The sequence below is a fragment of the Ovis aries genome, chromosome 24, assembly GCF_016772045.2.
Source record: "Ovis aries strain OAR_USU_Benz2616 breed Rambouillet chromosome 24, ARS-UI_Ramb_v3.0, whole genome shotgun sequence".
NCBI lineage: Eukaryota > Metazoa > Chordata > Mammalia > Artiodactyla > Bovidae > Ovis > Ovis aries.
Window position 1 is genome coordinate 11179414 of NC_056077.1, and position 18457 is coordinate 11197870.

General features: G+C 44.4%; 1 protein-coding gene across 1 annotated transcript; it reads left to right on the forward strand.

The window, feature by feature from the left end:
• The first annotated feature begins 14156 nt into the window (after nt 1-14156).
• TNFRSF17 (TNF receptor superfamily member 17) lies at nt 14157-17446 on the forward strand. The gene is made up of 3 exons (XM_015104084.3): nt 14157-14400; nt 14972-15103; nt 16953-17446. The coding sequence occupies exons 1-3, from the start codon at nt 14283-14285 to the stop codon at nt 17237-17239; spliced, it is 537 nt and encodes a 178-aa protein (XP_014959570.1). The 5' UTR covers nt 14157-14282; the 3' UTR covers nt 17240-17446.
• Nucleotides 17447-18457: the final 1011 nt, after the last annotated feature.

An 18457-nucleotide genomic window follows, 5' to 3' on the forward strand; every position in this document is an offset into this window, starting at 1 on the left:
CTCAAACTTTAAAAATATTTATCAAACATGTATAACAAGCCCACTTGGAGACTGGTTCCTATGTTCTAGGCCCTGTAATAATTGTATTCTATAGATTGTTTTGCAATATCCTTACAACAGCCCTTACAATATCCTTACAACGGCTCAGTGGAGAAGGGAATAGCTATCTACTGCAGTGTTCTTACCTGAAAAATCCCATGGACAGAGGAGGCTGGCAGGCTATAGTCCATGGGGTTGCGGAGAGTCGGACACAGCTGAGCTACGGAACAGGCACACGTGCATGCATGAAGCAGGTGACTGATGAGGACCTACTGCACAGCACAGGGAATGCTCCTCAATGCTCTGTGGTGGCCTAACTGGAAAGGAAATCCAAGGAAGAGGGGATACATGTGTATGCGTGGCTGACTCACTTTGCGGTACAGCAGAAGCTAACACAACATTGTAAAGCAGCTCTACTCCAATTAAATAATAAAAAAATAAAAGAAAGGCCCATGGAAATCGTAGAGGGCTGCTTCCCAAACACACCTGGAGACTGGCAGTCATGACAGTGACCCCCGGAGGGGTGTGCCGCTGGGCTCCTGCCTTCCTGACCATCCCAGGTGCCACCGCTCACCACTGCTTCCCCACCTAGACTCCCAGTCGGGCCCAAGCACAGTTATGGGGCTAGCGCATCAAGCCCATTCCTGTGAGACCCAGGACCCCTCGTAGGAAGCTTGCACTCAAGAACTGCTGCACTCCCCCTCCCCAATCAGCCTGGCCTTGGCTGCAGCCCGAGACACTTGCTACCCAGTGTCTTCCTTGCCTTCTTCAGTGGCATCAGATCTGCATTATGGCCTGAAGTTTCTTCCCCCTTCTCTAGCTCCTTTCTTGTGCTTTTCACAAGTGCGTGCACGCTAAGTCCCTTCAGTCGTGTCTGACTCCTTGCGACCCTGTGGACTGTAGCCCGCCAGGCTCCTCTATCCACAGGATTCTCCAGGCAAGAATACTGGAGTAGGTTGCCATGTCCTCCTCCAGGGGATCTTCCTGACCCAGGGATCAAACCCTCATCTTTTATGTCTCCTGCACTGGCATTCTTTGCTACCAGCACCACCTGGGAAGCCCTATTCTTTACAAGTGCTTTTCTTCAAAACCTGTCGCAATCTAATTCCACTTTGGTGACTGCTTCGCAGAGGGCCTCCAAGTCACAGTTGAGTTTCTTTCCACTGTAGCTTCAGCCCTCACTCACCTCTTTTCAGGCTTTCTCTTAGCACCATGCTTTTCCCTTAATATCACTTTCACAATTTTAGGTAGTTAAAAAAATTTTTTTTTTTCTGTGTCTTCCACTAGACTGTAAACTCTGTTAGGGCAGGAACCACATCTAAAATGAACTCACCGTTGTATCCTGGTGCCTGACATAGCGCCTAGGACGAAGTGGGCACTCAGTCAGTATTTATAGAGTGGGAGGAATTTTCTCTGCTTCTCAAGTCATCTAATGACCCAGGCCCCACTGGGTCAGCATGCTCTGTATGTTGAGAGTGTTGGTATTTACAAAAAGTGTCATGGGGAGAAGTCATTGGTTTGAAAAACAAGAATTCAGATTTCTCTGCCATGATGAGTCTTAGAAACAGTCAGGACCCCCTGGAAATCAGAGTGAAGCCACTTTGAGAAATTACAAAGAGCTAATAGAAGGTGGCATTTCCAAAGAAGTTAGAGAAGGCAGGAGTTCAGAGAGGCTGGTCTTCAAAGGAAATCTTCTTGGAAAACTAGCAGACGACCTTGAGACTTGGCCCCAAATCAAATTAGCCTTTTCATGTTCACAGGCAAACAGGTGTCTGAGGGATGCAGAGATCTGAGTACGAGGGAGAGGGGGAGGAAGAAGGCCTTTGTATGGGACTCTGCCATTGCAGGATTTACCCAGCAGAGACGCTGATGCTTCACTAGATCCTGGCTCTGAGCTGTTCCATCTCCTCCAGCTCTCCTTAGCACAAGCCCAGCCTCCCCCAGGCTCTGTTTCAGGTCTAAGAAGAAACCAGATCATCTGCAATTTATGGATATATGCCAGAGGGCCAGTGTTTCTGGCTTAACGTTTGCTGTTCCTTTCTGTTCCTGTTAGTTTTGTGTTCTTTTGAAGTTTCTTTCATTTTGGACTGCAGTACACTAGCAAAGGGCTTCCTGGGTGGCTCAGTGGTAAAGAATCCACCTGCCAGTGTAGAAGACACGGGAGGTGCGGTGTTAGAACTGGCAACCCATTCCAGTATTCTTGCTTGGGAAATCCCTTGGACAGAGGAGCCTGGTGGGCTATATAGTGGATGAGGCAAAAGATTGGACACGACTTAGTGACAACACAACCACAACACTAGCAAAGGCTTGTTTGGAGATATTTAGTGCTCATAAAGAAGTTTTCAGTGGTAGTGAAGAGGCAGTGCTTCCCAATGGTTAATATCGTGGCTTTGGATGCTGTATCAGTCAGGGTACACAAGGCCATGATGCAGTAACAAACATCACTCAGGTCTCATTCACGCCACATGTCTCAGGATGCATGCATTACTATTACAGAATATCATAGGCTGGGTGGATTAAACAACAGACATTTATTTCTATTGTTTAGAAATAAATTCTAAGTCTGGGCAGTCCGAGATCAACGTGCCAGCAGGTGTGGTGTCTGAGAGCTCCCTTCCCGGCTCACAGCCAGCTGCCTTCTCCCTGTGGTCTCCCGTGGCACTTGAGCGCTCAAGTTCTCTGGTGGGAACTCTGCTCAACGTCATGTGGCAGTCTGGATAGGAGGGGAGTTTGGGGGAGAATGGATACATGTATACGTTTGGCTGGGTGGCTCTGCTGTGCATCTGAACCCATCACAATATTTTTCTCTTTGAATTTAGTTTTGGCTGCCCTGAGTCTTGCTGCTGCATGCGGGCTTGTCTAGTTGTGGCCAGCAGAGGCTACTCTCTAGTTGTGGTGTGCGGGCTTCTTGTGGTGGCTTCTCTTGTTGCAGAGCACAGACTCTAGGGTGTGCGGACTTCAGTAGTCGTGACTTCCATGGGCTTAGTTGTCCCATGGTATGTGGAATCTTCCTGGACCAGGGATTGAACCTGCGAACCTGGCACTGGCAGGCAGATTTTTAACCACTGGACCACCAGGGAAATGCTATCACAATATTGTCCATTGCTACGTTCCAATATAAAATAAAAAGTTTAAAACTTGTTTTTAAAAAAGAAGAAAGTTCCCTGGTATCTCTTCTTGTAAGGGCACTAATCTCATCATAATGGCCTTCCCCCTCATGACCTCATCTAAGCTTCATCACCTCCCAAAGGCCTCACCTCCAGATACCATCACATTGGGAATTCGGGCTTCAACAGATGAATCTGGGGCGCAAACATTCAGCCCGTCACAGTTTCCTTCCTGGGTCATCTGGGGCTGTGCTTCTGTCATCCTCCCATTGGAATCCAGGCTCAGGAAGCTGTCAGCATCTGGGGCGTTGCTATTCAGCATGGCAGAGGGAAAGAGAACATGGTTGAATTAAGCCCTGGCCCCTGTCTTCAAGTGACATGTGTCTCTTCTGCCCGCATTCAAAAAAAGTCATTCATCTACATGTGACTTCAAAGAGGGGCATAGAAAGCACAATCCTGGCTTTTGCTTAGGCGAGCACTGTATTACTGGGCACAGCTCCAGCGATCGCCAGAGTCACACAGTCTAGACATTGCCATGAAAATATTTTCTAGATGTGACTAACATTCAAATCAGTGGACTGTCAATAATGCAGATTACCCTCAAGAGCAAAGACTGAAGTTTGCTTTTCCCCAAAATAATTTGGCCTCAAGCCTGCAACTTTTAAACCCTAGAATTTCCAGACTGCCTGGTTTGCTTTCTGGATTTTGGACTCAATACTGTAACATCAACTCTTCCCTGTATTTTTAGCCTGTTAGGCTGCCCTATGATTTTGGACTTGTAGCCCCCGCAACTGCATGAGACAGTTCCTTAAAATACCTGTCTGTCTATCTATCTCTGTTTGAAATGTATGTATTTGTTGGCTATGCTGGGTCTTCGTTGCTGCAAGAGGGCTTTCTCTAGTTGAGGAGAGTGGGGGCCACTGTGATGCGTGGGCTTCTCTTGCTGCAGAGCACAGGCTCTAGGGCACTCGAGCTTCCCTCGTTGCAGCTCATGGACTCCATAGTTGCAGCTCTCAGGCATTAGAACACAGGCTCAGTAGTTGTGGTGCACGGACGTAGCTGCCTCGAAGCATCTTTCTGATCCAGGGATTGAACTCATGTCCCCTGCATTGGCAGACAGAGTCTTACCCACTGGACTACAAGGGAAGCCCTATCTATCTCCTTTTGGTTCTATCTTTCTGGAATAACTTGGCTAATACATAGTTATACCCCGATTATACAATTAACCCCTCAACCTGTCAACGTCCAGTCCAGAGCTAAGCCTTGTTTTCTTGAACCTGCTTCCAGATCACCTAATGCAAATGCAAATCCTGTAATGAGAACTGTCGAACCTTCTCTAATAAAAAGGATGCACTAAATAATAATTATCAAAATAATGTGTCATAATAAATACCATGTACATCTACCAAAGTAAATGACATGAAAAGTATCTAGCTTTTGACAGTATCGCAACAATATTTGAATTTCTAGAAGCTATTTTTCTACTTTGAGAGAAAGTAAGGGTTTTGGACTGAACCTGTGGATTTCCTGTGGGCTGTTATGCTAGCTCTGTGCTAGCAGAGTCATCAGTCATCCTATAAAAAGAGAATTCTTGGGACTTCCCTTGTGATCCCGTGGGTAGGACTCTGTGCTCCAATGCAGCAGGCCTGGGTTTGATCCCTGGTCAGGGAATTAGCTTCCACATGCTGCAACTAAAGATCCCACATGTTGTAAGGAAAATTGAAGATCCCATGTGCTGTAGCTAAGACCTGGAACAGCCAAATAAATAAATAAATATTAAAAAAGAAAAAAAGAACTCTTGCTTTTGCTCTCTACTCATTACTTTATACTAACCCCTTGCCTTAACGTATCTCTCAAACTCAAGTACATTCTGTCCTCCACCCTTGCAGTGACTCTTTCTTTCATCAGCCTTTGAAATTCTAGCATTTATATTTTTAAATAAATTAATTGATTTATTTGAAATTTCAGCAATTCATGAATGATATTGTTTTCCTGGCTTTAGTTTTGGGGAATCCCATTGGATAGCAAGGAGATCAAACCAGTCGATCCTAAAAGAAATCAACCCTGAACATTCATTGGAAGGACTGATGCTGAAGCTGAAATACTTTGGCCACCTGATGTGAAGAGCCGACTCATTGGAAAAGACCCTGATGCTTGGAAAGATTGGGGGCAAGAGGAGAAGGGGGCAACTAAGGATGAGATGGTTGGATGGCATCACTGACTCAATGGACATGAGTTTGAGCAAACTCTGGGAGATAGTGAGGGACAGGGAAGCCTGGTATGCTGCAGTCCATGGGGTCACAAAGGGTTGGACACAACTTAGCAACTGAACAACGGCAGCATTTATGTGGGATCTCCTCCTGGTTATACTGCTCTAGCCAGCCTTGGACAAACAACCTTCCCAGAAGTTTATTAGCTCTGGGCTTCTTTTTAATAATAACAAAATCACTAAAATTTGCTGAGCACTTATTCTGGGCTTGAAACTGTGCTCATAAATTATTTGCACATAAACTTAAGTGTTCTAGAAATCATCTTACTTAATCCTTGCAACAGTTCCACAAAGTTGATATATTATCAAGGACATTTCTATAGATAAGGAATTTGAGGCTCAGAGAGGTTAAGCTACTTGCCCAAGGTCACACATTGTGGTGGGGCTGGGCTTCAGATTTTTCTGGCTCCAAAGCTTGTGCCTTAATCATAATGTGCCACTATGCAGGCAGGATTCTGGACAGTTCTGAGAGAAACTCTCTTTCTTTTAAAACATTTATTTATTTATTTGGCTGTGTCAGGTCGTAGTTGCAACATATAGTCTTTCACTGCAGCGTGTGAGCTCCAGAACACTCAGACTGAGTAGTTGCGGGATGAGGCTTTGTTGACCCTGTAGCACGCGGAATCTGAATTTCCTAAGGATCCAATCCGCATCTTCCACACTGGAAGGTGGATTTTAACCACTGGACCAGCAGGGAAGTCCCCGGGTGGATATTTCAACAGCAAGAGTAAAGAGGTATATTAGTCAGGGGTGGTCATGGGAGCTGAGCCACCGTGGGTAGTAGAGTATCTGGGACATATTATAGAAATAAGACCTTCCATAGTTGTGGAGAGAGCTGGGGAGCTGAAGACCAGCGGAATCACTGACCAGTTGATCTGAGGAGTCAGGAACGTCCAGCTGCTAACATGGCGCTGTGAGAGGGAGCTTGTGGGATTTGTCTAGGTTGCCTCTGTGCAGCCCCCGCCTCTGTGAATCAGCAGGTAAGCTGATGGCAAAATGGTGGGGCTGGAGCCACTGTTGGTCAGCAGGGCGTCAGGTGGGAAGAAGAGCCAAATGCAGAGCAAAGGAGAATGAGGATGTGCCTGAACCCATGAGGCGTCTTTGTTACCATCCATCACTGCACGTGACAGTGATGCCCTTCAGAGAACAGGAAGCTGCCACTTCCTATGCTCTTTCCCAGTCTCATGCGTGCTCCTCTGTGGGTCAACTCTGCCCGGGAGCCGTGCGGGGATGCTGGGAGACACAGCTCCCAGAGAAACCTAGGGGACATAGGACTACAGAGCACAGAGCTCACTCAAGGTGGTCAACAGAAGGCAAGGACTGGGTATGCAGTTAAGGTGTTGCTGGAAGGGGGACCCCTTCCAGGGCTTGAGAGAGGGCTCTTGTCTAATACTCGGAAATGAATTGGCCAAGGAGACACATGTGCTGAAAAAGCAAGAGACTTTATTGGGAAGGGGCGCCCCAGGTGGAGAACAGGAGGGTCAGGGAACCCAGGAGAACTCCTGGGCCACGTAGCTTGCAGTCTGGGGTTTTATGGTGATGGGATTAGTTTCTGGGTTGTCTTTGGCCAATCACTCTGACTCAGGGTCTTTCCTGGTGGCGTATGCCTTGCTCAGCCAAGATAGGTTCCAACAAAAAGGATTCTGAGAGGGGGTAAGACACATGGTGTCTCCTTTTGTGCTTTCCCGAACTCATCCGGTTGGTGGTGGCTTATTAGTTCCATGTTCCTTACCAGGACCTCCTGTCGTAAAATAACCCATGGAAATAGATACTATGGTGCCTGGTCAGAGTGGGCAGTTTCAGTCAGTGTGTTTCCCCTAATGAAAGGCCCTGATTTTTGTTTTTTAAAATATTTATTATTTATTTATTTTGGCTGGGCCAGGTCTTAGTTGCAGCATGTGGGGTCTAGTTGTCTGACAAGGGGGTGAACCCCGGGCCCCTGAATTTGGTGCATGGAGTCTTAGCCACTGGACCACCAAGGAAGTCTCTTGTTCAGGGCCTTGTGATGGTGAATTTTGTGTGTCAGTTTGATGGGCCAAGGGGTACCCAGATACTTGGTCAAATGTTATTCTGGGTGGGTCTGTGTGGATGTTTTTGGATTTATTAACATCCAAATGGGGCTTCCCTGGTGGCTCAGACAGTAAAGAATCTGCTTGTAATGCGGGAGACTCGGGTTTGATCCCTGGATCAGGAAGATACCCTGGAGAAGGGAATGGCTACCCACTCCAGTATTCTTGCCTGAGAAACCCCATGGACAGAGGAGCCTGGCGAGCTACAGTCCATGGGGTTGCATAGAGTTGGACATGACTGAAGCAACTTAACACGGCACAGCATCTGAATGAATGTACTGAGTAAAGCAGATTGCCCTCGTCCAAAGAGTTGAAGGTCTGCCAGCCTGCTGAGCTGGGACCCCAGTCTTTTCCTGGCTGGACTCAAGCTGAAATATCAGCTCTGTTTGGGTCTGGAGCCTGCTGGTTCTTGAGCTGGAACTTTAAACTCAGACTGAAATGATACCATCACTGTTGATTTTCCTGGGTCCCCAGCTTGCCAACTGCACATCTTAGGACTTTTCAGCCTTCTTTTGCGAACCAATTTCTTATAGTAAATCTCTTTCTGTCTATATATACATCCTGTTCATTCTGTTTCTCTGGAGAACCCTGACAAACATAAGTCTAGAGAAATCTACTAAAACCCTTGGAAAAACTTGTGTACTGTTGGTTTGGAGTTAAGAGCTAAAGATCAGTGTGTTCTGCTGTGAAAACTTGCTAGTCGTTTCGTAATCTGGAAAAAAGATATTTTAATTGAGTGGATTTTCCTTGCAATTGGGAGCTGTTATACTAGTCGGTTATACTTACATAACACGCTAATGGCTTTGGAGTTTGAGGCAGCGTCTTTTCGCTTCTTTAGGGCGTTGAGTGACTGCTGAAGCTTGATACCAACTCAGGGATTGGTTTTCCTCCCTGTTTTCTCTGTGTAAAGTGAGGTCAGACTCAGGACTCTTTTGGTGATGTTATTATATCTACAAAATTTTTTCAGGAAACTTAAAAAAAAATCCTTGTTGTTAAAACATGCTATTTACTTCTGTTTTATTATTTTGCTGAATCCCCAAATCACAGTCTTTGCAGACTAGAGAGAATTGTAGAGATAACCGGGCCTGACTTTTCCCAAATCGTGTTCACAAAACATTTATTCCTAAATTTTCATAGGTGATCCTTCAAAAAAGGGATTCAGTGACCACATAGGTTTGAAAAGGCAGCATACACGCCCTCCCCCTTTTGAAGAGTCCAGCACTTTAATAAAGTTTGAGATACCTCTTTAAAAAAAATATTTATTTGTTTGGCTGTGCCGGGTCTTAGTTGCAGCACACTGCATCTTTAGTTGTTCTTGCAACATGTGGGATCTTGTTCCCCAACCAGGGATCAAACCTGGTTAGGAACACAGAGTCTAAGCCACTGGACCATCAGGGAAGTCCACCCAAATGCACTTTAGTAAAGTTTGAGATACTTCTTAAACTTTTAAATGGATGTATCAAGTAGGCAGTTGGTAGACGGGTCTGGATTTCAGGGTCAGGGTTGGAGTCGAATATACAGATTTGGAAGGTAAAATATTTAATATCATGGGAACAGAAGAGACGAGTAAGGAGGGTTTAGAAGGCATGAGTGTGTGAGGGCTGGAAGTGGTGCAGCTCCCTTGTGACCATGAGGGAAAGATCTAGGAATGGAGCCAAGATTCAGAAGATGTCATTGATGAGGCAACTGACAGAGAGAAACTTCAGCTATGATAGCTGATTCTACTATACTTTCCAGCTATAATACTAGTAAATTCTTTTTGAACTTAAGTTTTTATATTGTTTCTATGGGAAGAGTCCTGACTAACATAACATCTCCCAATCCCTTATCTCTGTCTCCTATATTTCCCCATCGCCTTTGCTGTCATGGAGGAGAATCAGCCGACCCAAAGATGCCAGAATCCATGTGTTCTGCTGTGAAAACTTGCTAGTTGTTTAGTAATTTGGGAAAAGGATCTTTTAATTGAGTGGAATTTTCCTTGCAATTGGAAGATATTATACTAGTCCCCATTATCCTCAGGAGCAAAGGGGAAGGCACAGCTTACCTCAGTCAGTGTCTGTTCTGGACATTTCAAGCAAGAGTGGAGGAATCAGTTAAGAATGGGTGAATATGGTTAAGGATTTTATGTTTGGATTATTAGCAATCAACCCAAACTGACTCTGGCTAACATAAGCCAAAAAGGAGCTTTATTGGAAGGATCACGGGTTTCCCCCACAAAGTCAGAGCAAGCTGAACAGCAAACCTGGGGAAGGGGAGGGATCAGAGGTGCCCTGGGGAGCCTCAGCAGGCTGGCATTACCCTCCTCTCTGGGCTGCCCATCCACTGATGGGATAAAGCTGCAAGTTCTACTTTCTCTGGTTCAGGCTTGAAATGACTTGGAGAAAGATGCTTTTGGGGAGAGACTGTGAGGTAAGATGAAGATCCCCAGCCTGGTTCCCAGGCGTCCACCCAGCACATCTGAGATGCTTGGCAACAGGTCAGGAGGCGATTGCCATGACCTCTGTGAGGATGGAGCCATTCTTGGGCTTCTCCAGGATGCTCGAGGCCTACAAGGGATTAAGAACAACCTCTGCAGGGACTTGCCTGGCAGTCCAGGGGCGAAGACTCTGTGCTCCCAATGCAGGGGACACAGGTTCAATCCCTGGTCAGGGAACTAGATCCCACATGCTGCAACTAAGAGTGCATGGCGCAACTAAAAAAGATCCTGTGTGCTGCAACTAATACTTGGTGCAGCCGAAGAAATAAATTATTGTTGTTGTTCAATTGCCAAGTTGTGCCAGACTCTTGGTGAGCCCATGGACTGTAGCACACCAGGCTTCCTTCCCTGTCCTTCACTATCTCCCAGAGTTTGCTCAAATTCATGTCCATTGAGTCAGTGATAAATAAATACTTAAGAAAAGAAAAAGAACAAGCCCTGGAGGCCTTCATTGCTTGTAAGTCCCAGTGAGGGTGCTTTGGCCCTCACACTGTCTCAGGCTCTGCCCATCCTGGTCTGACATCTTATAATCTTTATTCTTTCCCCTTTAGACTACGATCTTCATCTTTGGGTAACTTTCCTTTTACTCTACTCTTTTACTCTACTCTCCTCCGAGCTCCCCAGCTACTATAGACAGAATTAGTGAGAAGACAGCTCGCTGTGTGTGGGCTCTCACCAGACACCAAATCTGCTGACACCTTTATCTTAGAGTGCCCAGAGCTGGGGAAAATAGAGTTCTGCTGTTCATAAGCCATCCAGTCTATGGTATTTTATATAGTAGTCTGAATGGACTAATAGAGCACGCTTTAAAAAAAATGATTCTATTGAAAAAATAATCATTACTATTAAAAATAATTATTCACATAGTACCAAAATTTTTCAATGAAAAGTAAATTTGTTTTTCCATCCTGGACTTTTTGTCTCTTGCTGGAGGCAATGATTACTGTCTCCTGAGCATCTTTTCGGATGTAGTGTATGTTTATATCTCTATATAGACCCTACCTGGAGAAGGCAATGGCACCCCACTCCAGTACTCTTGCCTGGCAAATCCCATGGATGGAGGAGCCTGGTAGACTGCAGTCCATGGGGTCGCTAGGAGTCGAACACGACTGAGTGACTTCACTTTCACTGTTCACTTTCATGCACTGGGGAAGGAAATGGGAGCCCACTCCACTGTTTTTGCCTGGAGAATCCCAGGGATGGAGGAGCCTGGTGGGCTGCCGTCTATGGGGTCGCACAGAGTCGGACATGACTGAAGTGACTTAGCAGCAGCAGACCCTACATTTTTTTGTTTGTTTGTCTTTTTACATTTCACTTTTAAAAATATTTAAAAAACATTACATATTTTATTTGTAAACACAACAAAGAAGATTTGAAAACACACTGTTCAGTACTTTGCATTTTCCACTTAGTGATGTACTGTTCACATCAGAGGGCATGGGTTTCATTCTTTGCAGAGTATTGAATTCTTCGCATAGAACTCTGCGTGGTTGCATAGTCTTCTGCTGTGAGGTTCCCCATGATGGAGAGGCTCGTGTGACCACCAGCGACGCTGCAGTGAACATCTCTCTACATAGTACTTCAGGCACCTGAGCCAGCACATCTGTCAGAAACAGCAGTGCTTTCCACCAGACTTCCCCAGCATGGCCTAGTTTGGCCACTTCCTCTTTCTCTCTGCTCCTTAAGTACCCTCAATATGCTGACTGACCGACTCAAAGGTCACCAGTGACCCCTTCCCTAGTGCATCAACTCTGACTTTTCCACAGAATTTGATCCCACTTCCTATCCTTCTCTGAAACTCTCCTTGCTTGGCTGATGGGAGAGATAACCTTTGTCCTGGCCTGTCTCTAATCGGGCTTTTCCTGTGTCCTTTCCTGTCTCCCAGGGTCACCATTTGGCAGGAGCCTGAGGGCGTGGGACCTGCTGGGCCGGCCCTTTCAGCTCTTGATTGTCCCGCCCAGGCTGTCACACCCGTTGACCTCACCTCTGGAGGAATGTGAGATTTTGATCAATCTAAGTTCAAACTTTCCTCTAGGCTCAAGCCCTTCATTAAAAAAAAAAAAAAAAAAAGGTGTGCTCTTTTTAATTCTTGCATTTTATTTTATTATCATTGTTTTCATATCAAAAAGTGTAAAGAATAACCAAAAGTAAAACAAAAGAATAACACAGAAAATGTCAACTTGTCTACCACTCAGCTTAATAAAATGTGACCAACATAGGTGAAGCCTCTTTTGCCCCTTTTCTGCCCCCTAGAGATATGCACTGTCCTTAATCTGAGATTTTTTTTCTGTCCTTGCGGTTTACTTGAGTCCTGTATTTCTGATTGACTTCTTTGGACATTTCCATATGGGTATCTCTCAGTATGATTAAATGCAAACACACGTGATTCCATTTATGTAAAAGGAATGTGCTACATGAATCAATCATTCGATCAATCAATCTGGTCACCTACAGAAGTCCTTCCAGAAACATCTATATCACGAATTGGCTAAATAAAACACGTTGGCAATAGCATGGGGGACTCCACTCTGTAATAACCCATATGGGAAAAGAGTATGAAAAAGAATAGATATGAGAATATGTATAACTGAATCACTTTGTATAATACAACATCATAAATCAACTATACTCCAATATAAAGTGAAAACAAACAAACAAAGAACACACTGGTAGGCCTGTTTGCAAATTCTGTTTCACACACCCCAATATTAACGGTGATTATTTCTGTATGCTATGACTATGGATAATTTTGCTATATGCACAACTGTTTTTTCGAAGTTTTTAACAGTGGAACACAGACATTGGAACATTCAATAGACATTGGCTAGACGTCCAACAGTGGAATATAGACATGACATAGACATATGTTATAATATTATGTTAATTTATTGTTGTTGTTCAGTTGCTAAGTCTTGTCCGACTCTTTTTGACCCCATGGACTGTAGCACACCAGGCTTCCCTGTCCTTCACTATCTCCCAGAGTTTGGTCAAACTCATATACATTGAGTCAGTGATGCCATCCAACCATCTCATCCTCTGTCACCCGCTTCTTCTCCTGCCTTCAGTCTTTCCCAGCATCAGGGTCTTTTCCAATGAGTTGGCTCTTCACATCAGATGGCCAAAGTGCTGGAGCTTCGGCTTCAGCATCAGTCCTTCCAATGAATATTCAGTGTTGATTTCTTTCAGGATTGACTGGTTTGATTTCCATGCTGTCCAAGGAACTCTCGAGAGTCTTCTCCAGTACCACAACTCGAAAGCATTATATTAATAGTCATATATTATTATTATGTCCCAAATATGTCTTCCTCTAGCCCTCTTTTACCTACCTCTTTTTTTTTTTTAACCTATTTTACCCTAGAAGTAAAAATAGAAGTTGCCTCTTTTACCCTAGAAGTCTCTATTTGTTGGAATTCTGGGATTCTTCCTAGGTTTAAAACTTGGTAGTCATGCTTCATACTCCTTTTTTCTCACATTCTTCTTTCTTAAAAAAAAATTGTTCATTTGGCTTCATGGTCTTAGTTTCGACATGCAGAATCTTTAGTTGCAGCAAATGAATGCTCAGTGGGATCTAGTTCCCTGACCAGAGATCGAACCCGGGCCCCCTGCATTGGGCATGTGGAGTCTTAGCCACTGGATTACCAGGGAAGTCTCCCCCTCTCACATCCTCTCTTCCCACTATACTTTGTGGTTATTTGAGTGCATTTCTATCTCCTCTAAGAAATGGCAACCCACTCCAGTATTCTTGCCTGAAAAATCCTATGGACAGAGGAGCCTGGTGGGCTCCAGTCCAAAGGGTCTCAAAGAGTTTGACACAACTGAGTGACTAAACAGGCCTCCTCACTGTCTCCTCTGTTAGGTTTTAAGTTCTTCAGTGGCTCAGACCTTGTCTTATCTCTCTCCTTGGGGCCCATCACACAGGACAGCTCACAGAACAGATGCTCCAGAAATGGTTACTGAACCTTTTGCTTGATGCTTCAGGCTTGTTGACAATGCCACAATTGTCACCTGCCTGAGAAATTTCTTCTATAAATAAATAGTTTCTGTTTCAAGTATGGTTTGCTCTTGCTGCATATACCCCCTCTCTTACTCCACTCAAGCCTCAAACTTAGAAACTGGAATTAGTGTTGGTATTCAAATCCTTAGCCACAGTGCAAAGAGTCAGCCCCCTTAAGAACCAAGTCATCAGTGTGAAGTTTGTTTTCTTCCTCGACATTCCGGCTGCCGTCACTACATTTGCTGAGGAATTCTCAACAAGAGCTCACTTGTCCTTCCATGCCATTCTTTCTGCGGTTTCCTTGTTTCTTTTTGTGATCCAGTTCCAGATGGCTCAGCGGTGCTCCCCAAACGAGTATTTTGACAGATTGCTGAATTCTTGCATATCGTGTCAACTTCGGTGCCCTAATACTCCTCCCATAATATGTCAGCATTATTGTAACACAAGTAAGTAATCCTGTTTGAATGATCACTCATTGGTGTGAAGTATTTGCTCTGTGTGTGTGTGTGCTTAGTTGCTCAGCTGTGTCTGACCCTTTGTGACACTATGGACTGTAACCCACCAGGCTCCTCTATCCATGGGGATTCTCCAGGCAAGAATACTGGAGTGGGTTGCCATGCCTTCCTCCATGGGAATCTCCCCAACCCAGGTCTCCCACGTTGCAGGCAGATTCTTTACCCTCTGAGCCACCAGGGAAGCCCAAGAATACTGGAGTTGACTGTTTATTCAAAGAAGAAACATTATGGGAAGGTGGTGAGATTTTCTGAATCAAAAAGAGAAAGAAAATAAGGCAATCATTTAAATGCCAACAGGAATGGATACTTTTTCAGAGCTCAACTCTATTTTATTCTGCAATCTTAGCAACATAGATTTTTATCATCTCTCCTAATTAAGTATTAACTTAGAATTTAAAAGTCAAAGCTGAGGAATTAGGGGAACTGGATGGCAAATAATCTTTACCTGATGTGAATATTATGTTATCAAGTTCATTCTCTCTCTGACGTTCTTTTGATTCAGTGAAAGGAACAAATACATTTCTCTGGACCTGTTTGGGCCTGAGCTTGATAGTTTCCTTGACAGTTTTCGTATTGATGTTCTTGCTAAGGAAGATGAGCTCCGAACCATTAAAGGACAAACTTAAAAACACAGGTTGGTTTGATGGTTGATCTTTGAAATCTCTTTCCAAGAGGTGGCTATTGTGAATTTCAATTCCTTTTTTTCCTTTCATGTTGTGTATCTCATCTGGTAAGTGCCCTTTTGGGTATGTTAGATGACAGTTGGGTTAAATGAACTTGGGAGAAGGGAGCTTCCTTTCTGATGTTTACACCTTCTTTGTTGATATCGTACCATGTCAGCCTTCTTCAACATTCTTCCTTTGGTATTTACTCTTTTGAAGTACTGAGGCCTCTTTGGGAAATATCCATCTCTTTGACCAACGTCAGGACATTGATTAAACATCACACTATCAGAAATAGCTAGCCGGGTCTGGTACTATCCGAAAAAAATGTATTTGACAAGATTGGTGGCCGTATTTTTATACAAATACAAGTGGTGTTTGCTCAGATGAACAGTCTACTGCTGAAAAAAAGCTAGAAATGAATACCAATTGCTCCTGGATTATTTAAGCAATCATCTCAAAGATCTTTATTAAGCAGTAGAGAATCAGTCCCAGAGAAGTGAATATTCTGTGGAAGAGTTTTTTTTTTTTTGAAGAGTTTCTTAAGAGAAAAATATTTCGGCACCTTTGCCCATGATCTAATTTCTAGACCGCTTTGCAGTCATTGCCCTATTTCTTTATGTGTGTATTTTCCATGCAGAATCTATAAGGCAACATTTCGTCTGCTTTCTAGTGCAGAACGGGGAGGAAGATGGCTGTTTCATATCATTTACTCATTTCTCTTTTTTTGCCTGGGGCCTGAGAGACAGATGGGGAGTGACTTTAAGTGTGACATTTTGGACGATGGAGGTATACCATGGAACGTTGGGAAAGTATTAAAACATGCCTGCGCAGGAGTGTGATGGGGACACAGCGGAGACTCCTTCCTTATGGGATCATGAAAGTTTCATTAAAAAAAAAAAGTAATCTGCCCAATGCGCTGTAAGAGAAACATCTTTACTTTGAATTGTGAAGTGTCACCCAAGACTCATTTTGGTATGCTGTAACACACGCTGAGCCGTCAGTTCACAGTTGTAAAAAGGGTCGGTATCTTAATGCATCCAAGGGCCAAGTGGGTCAGAAACGAATGTAGTGGGTCACTGGAGGTTCGGTGATAGGGGACCGCGTGCCCAGCCTGAGGAAGACAAAGGCTATGGACTTCCAAGTGTTTTCTTGTGGGAATGTCAGTTCCCACTGGCCACATTTTTTGTCTTAAAAAAAAAATAAGGTAAAAGAGGGACTTCCAGGGTGGTCCACTGGTTAAGACTCTGTGCTTCCACCGAAGAGGGTATGACTTTGATCCCTGGTGGGGGAAATTCTGCGACCCTTTGGACTTTGTGACCCTGTGAACTGTAGCCCACCAAGCTCCTCTGTCTGTGGGATTCTCCAGGCAAGAATACTGGAGTGGGTTGCCATTTCCTCCTCCAGTGGATCTTCCTGACCCAGGGATTGAAACTGTGTCTCCGTGTCTCTGCAGTGCAGGCGGATTCTTTACCGCTAAATCACCTGGGAAGCACCCCCAAGTCATGAGATGTGGCCACAAAAAAGAGAGAGAGATCAGTTGTCTAGATTTGTATGTACAATCTCTTGATTTTCAAACGCGGGCCAACATTAAACAGATAAGCAAACACTGTAAAAATACTGTGTGCCATAAAGCGAGCATGTCTTTGAACCCAACATGGTCCATGGTCTTTCAGCTCATGACTTGGGGTGTAAGGCCTGCTTCTTTTGGGGAAAGACTTTTGGCTCCTGTTGCTTTGATCCCTGATGCATGCTGCTAAGTGTGGCACAACCAAGCACCCTGAAAGCTTTAGGATAACGGTTCTGTTTTTGTGCAATCAGGAGCGGTTCTCCAGAAGAATGCTAACGCAGACCTGGATGTTAACAATAACAGCAGTATTGTGGCTGAACCTCTTCTTTTGAGAGGCCTGGGGTACACAGTAGAAGAATGTACGTGTGAAGACTGTGTCAGGAGCAAACCGAAGGTCGATTCTGACCATTTCTTCCCCCTCCCAGCCATGGAGGAAGGCGCGACCATTCTTGTCACCACGAAAACAAATGGCTACTGCGACAGTCTGCTAGCTGCCACCAGTGTCACGGGGATGGAGAAATCAATTTATACCAGATAATTAACCATGTTAAGGGTATAGAGTTACTTGGAAAATCTTTGTCCTAAGGGAAGGATGGTGTCTCAGATCTCTTTAAGATGATTGTATTTATCAGCAGATGATATGGCTTTCCGTCCTCTAATTTTGGAAAATCTTTATGTTAGCTATATTTTTCTACCTTATTGTTGGGAGCTTAACTCTGAAAACTTCCTTGGTTTCATGATTAAATTGACTCACTGAAAAAAAAAAACAAAAAAATCACTGCGATGTGTAGATTCCATAGTCACATATTTCTATGGTTAGGCAGCTTCTCTCCTACACATGGGCACATACATTTCAGGACAGACTAGATTTCTCTCTTTATTGTTAAAGGAAAGCAATGTATTCTCTGTATATAGGAGAAGCCTGGAGTCAGCCACCCTCTTCAGTGTGCAGGGCATGACTGGTTCCTGACTTTGGGAGCTTTCAGCTTCATGGAGTCATACAGGCATTATTATAATCATATGAATGAATGTGTAGCTGCAAACTGTGATAAAGGTGTACTCGGTATCATTTTTTGCAGTTAACACAGGAAGTAATAATGACAGACAGCATTTATTTAGCCTTTCTAATGTACCAGGGGTTGTTCCAAGTGCTTTACCTGTACTAAGGCATTTAATGTACACAACAAATCACAAGGTAAGTGGACCATTACTATCGCCCTGTTACACATGACAGAAAGGGAGTCAGGGCAAGGGTCACATAGACGGTAAATGAAGAGCCAAAGTGAAACCCAGACATTCTGATCTATCCCTTTTTCTTCTTCTCACATCAATTTAATTCCATTTCTGAGTTTCTCATCTCACTGGGTTACCCATTATTGGGAGAGGGTTGCCTTCCTTGGGTTGTGCAAAGGTCCTGGGGTGTTATGGAAACAGGCAATGCCCTCTGGTGTCTGTTGACTTTGATCATTCTTAAGATAATGCCCATTAGCACTACATCAGAGAACCTCGAGGTCTTGGGGCTTTGTGGCTTTTGTGTTGGGTTTGGGATATGGAGAAACTTGGTGAGACATTTCTACCAACTTGGGGCCCATCATGGCTCCATTCCAGGGCCTTGAGGGCCATAGATGATACAACATAGTGGTGAAGACACTGGCTCTTCGAGTTTGAATCCTGACTCTGTTACTAGGAAGTTATAGACGCTGAGTGATTGAGAAAGTTAACCACCCCGCTTCAGTTTCCCCATCTGTAAAATGGG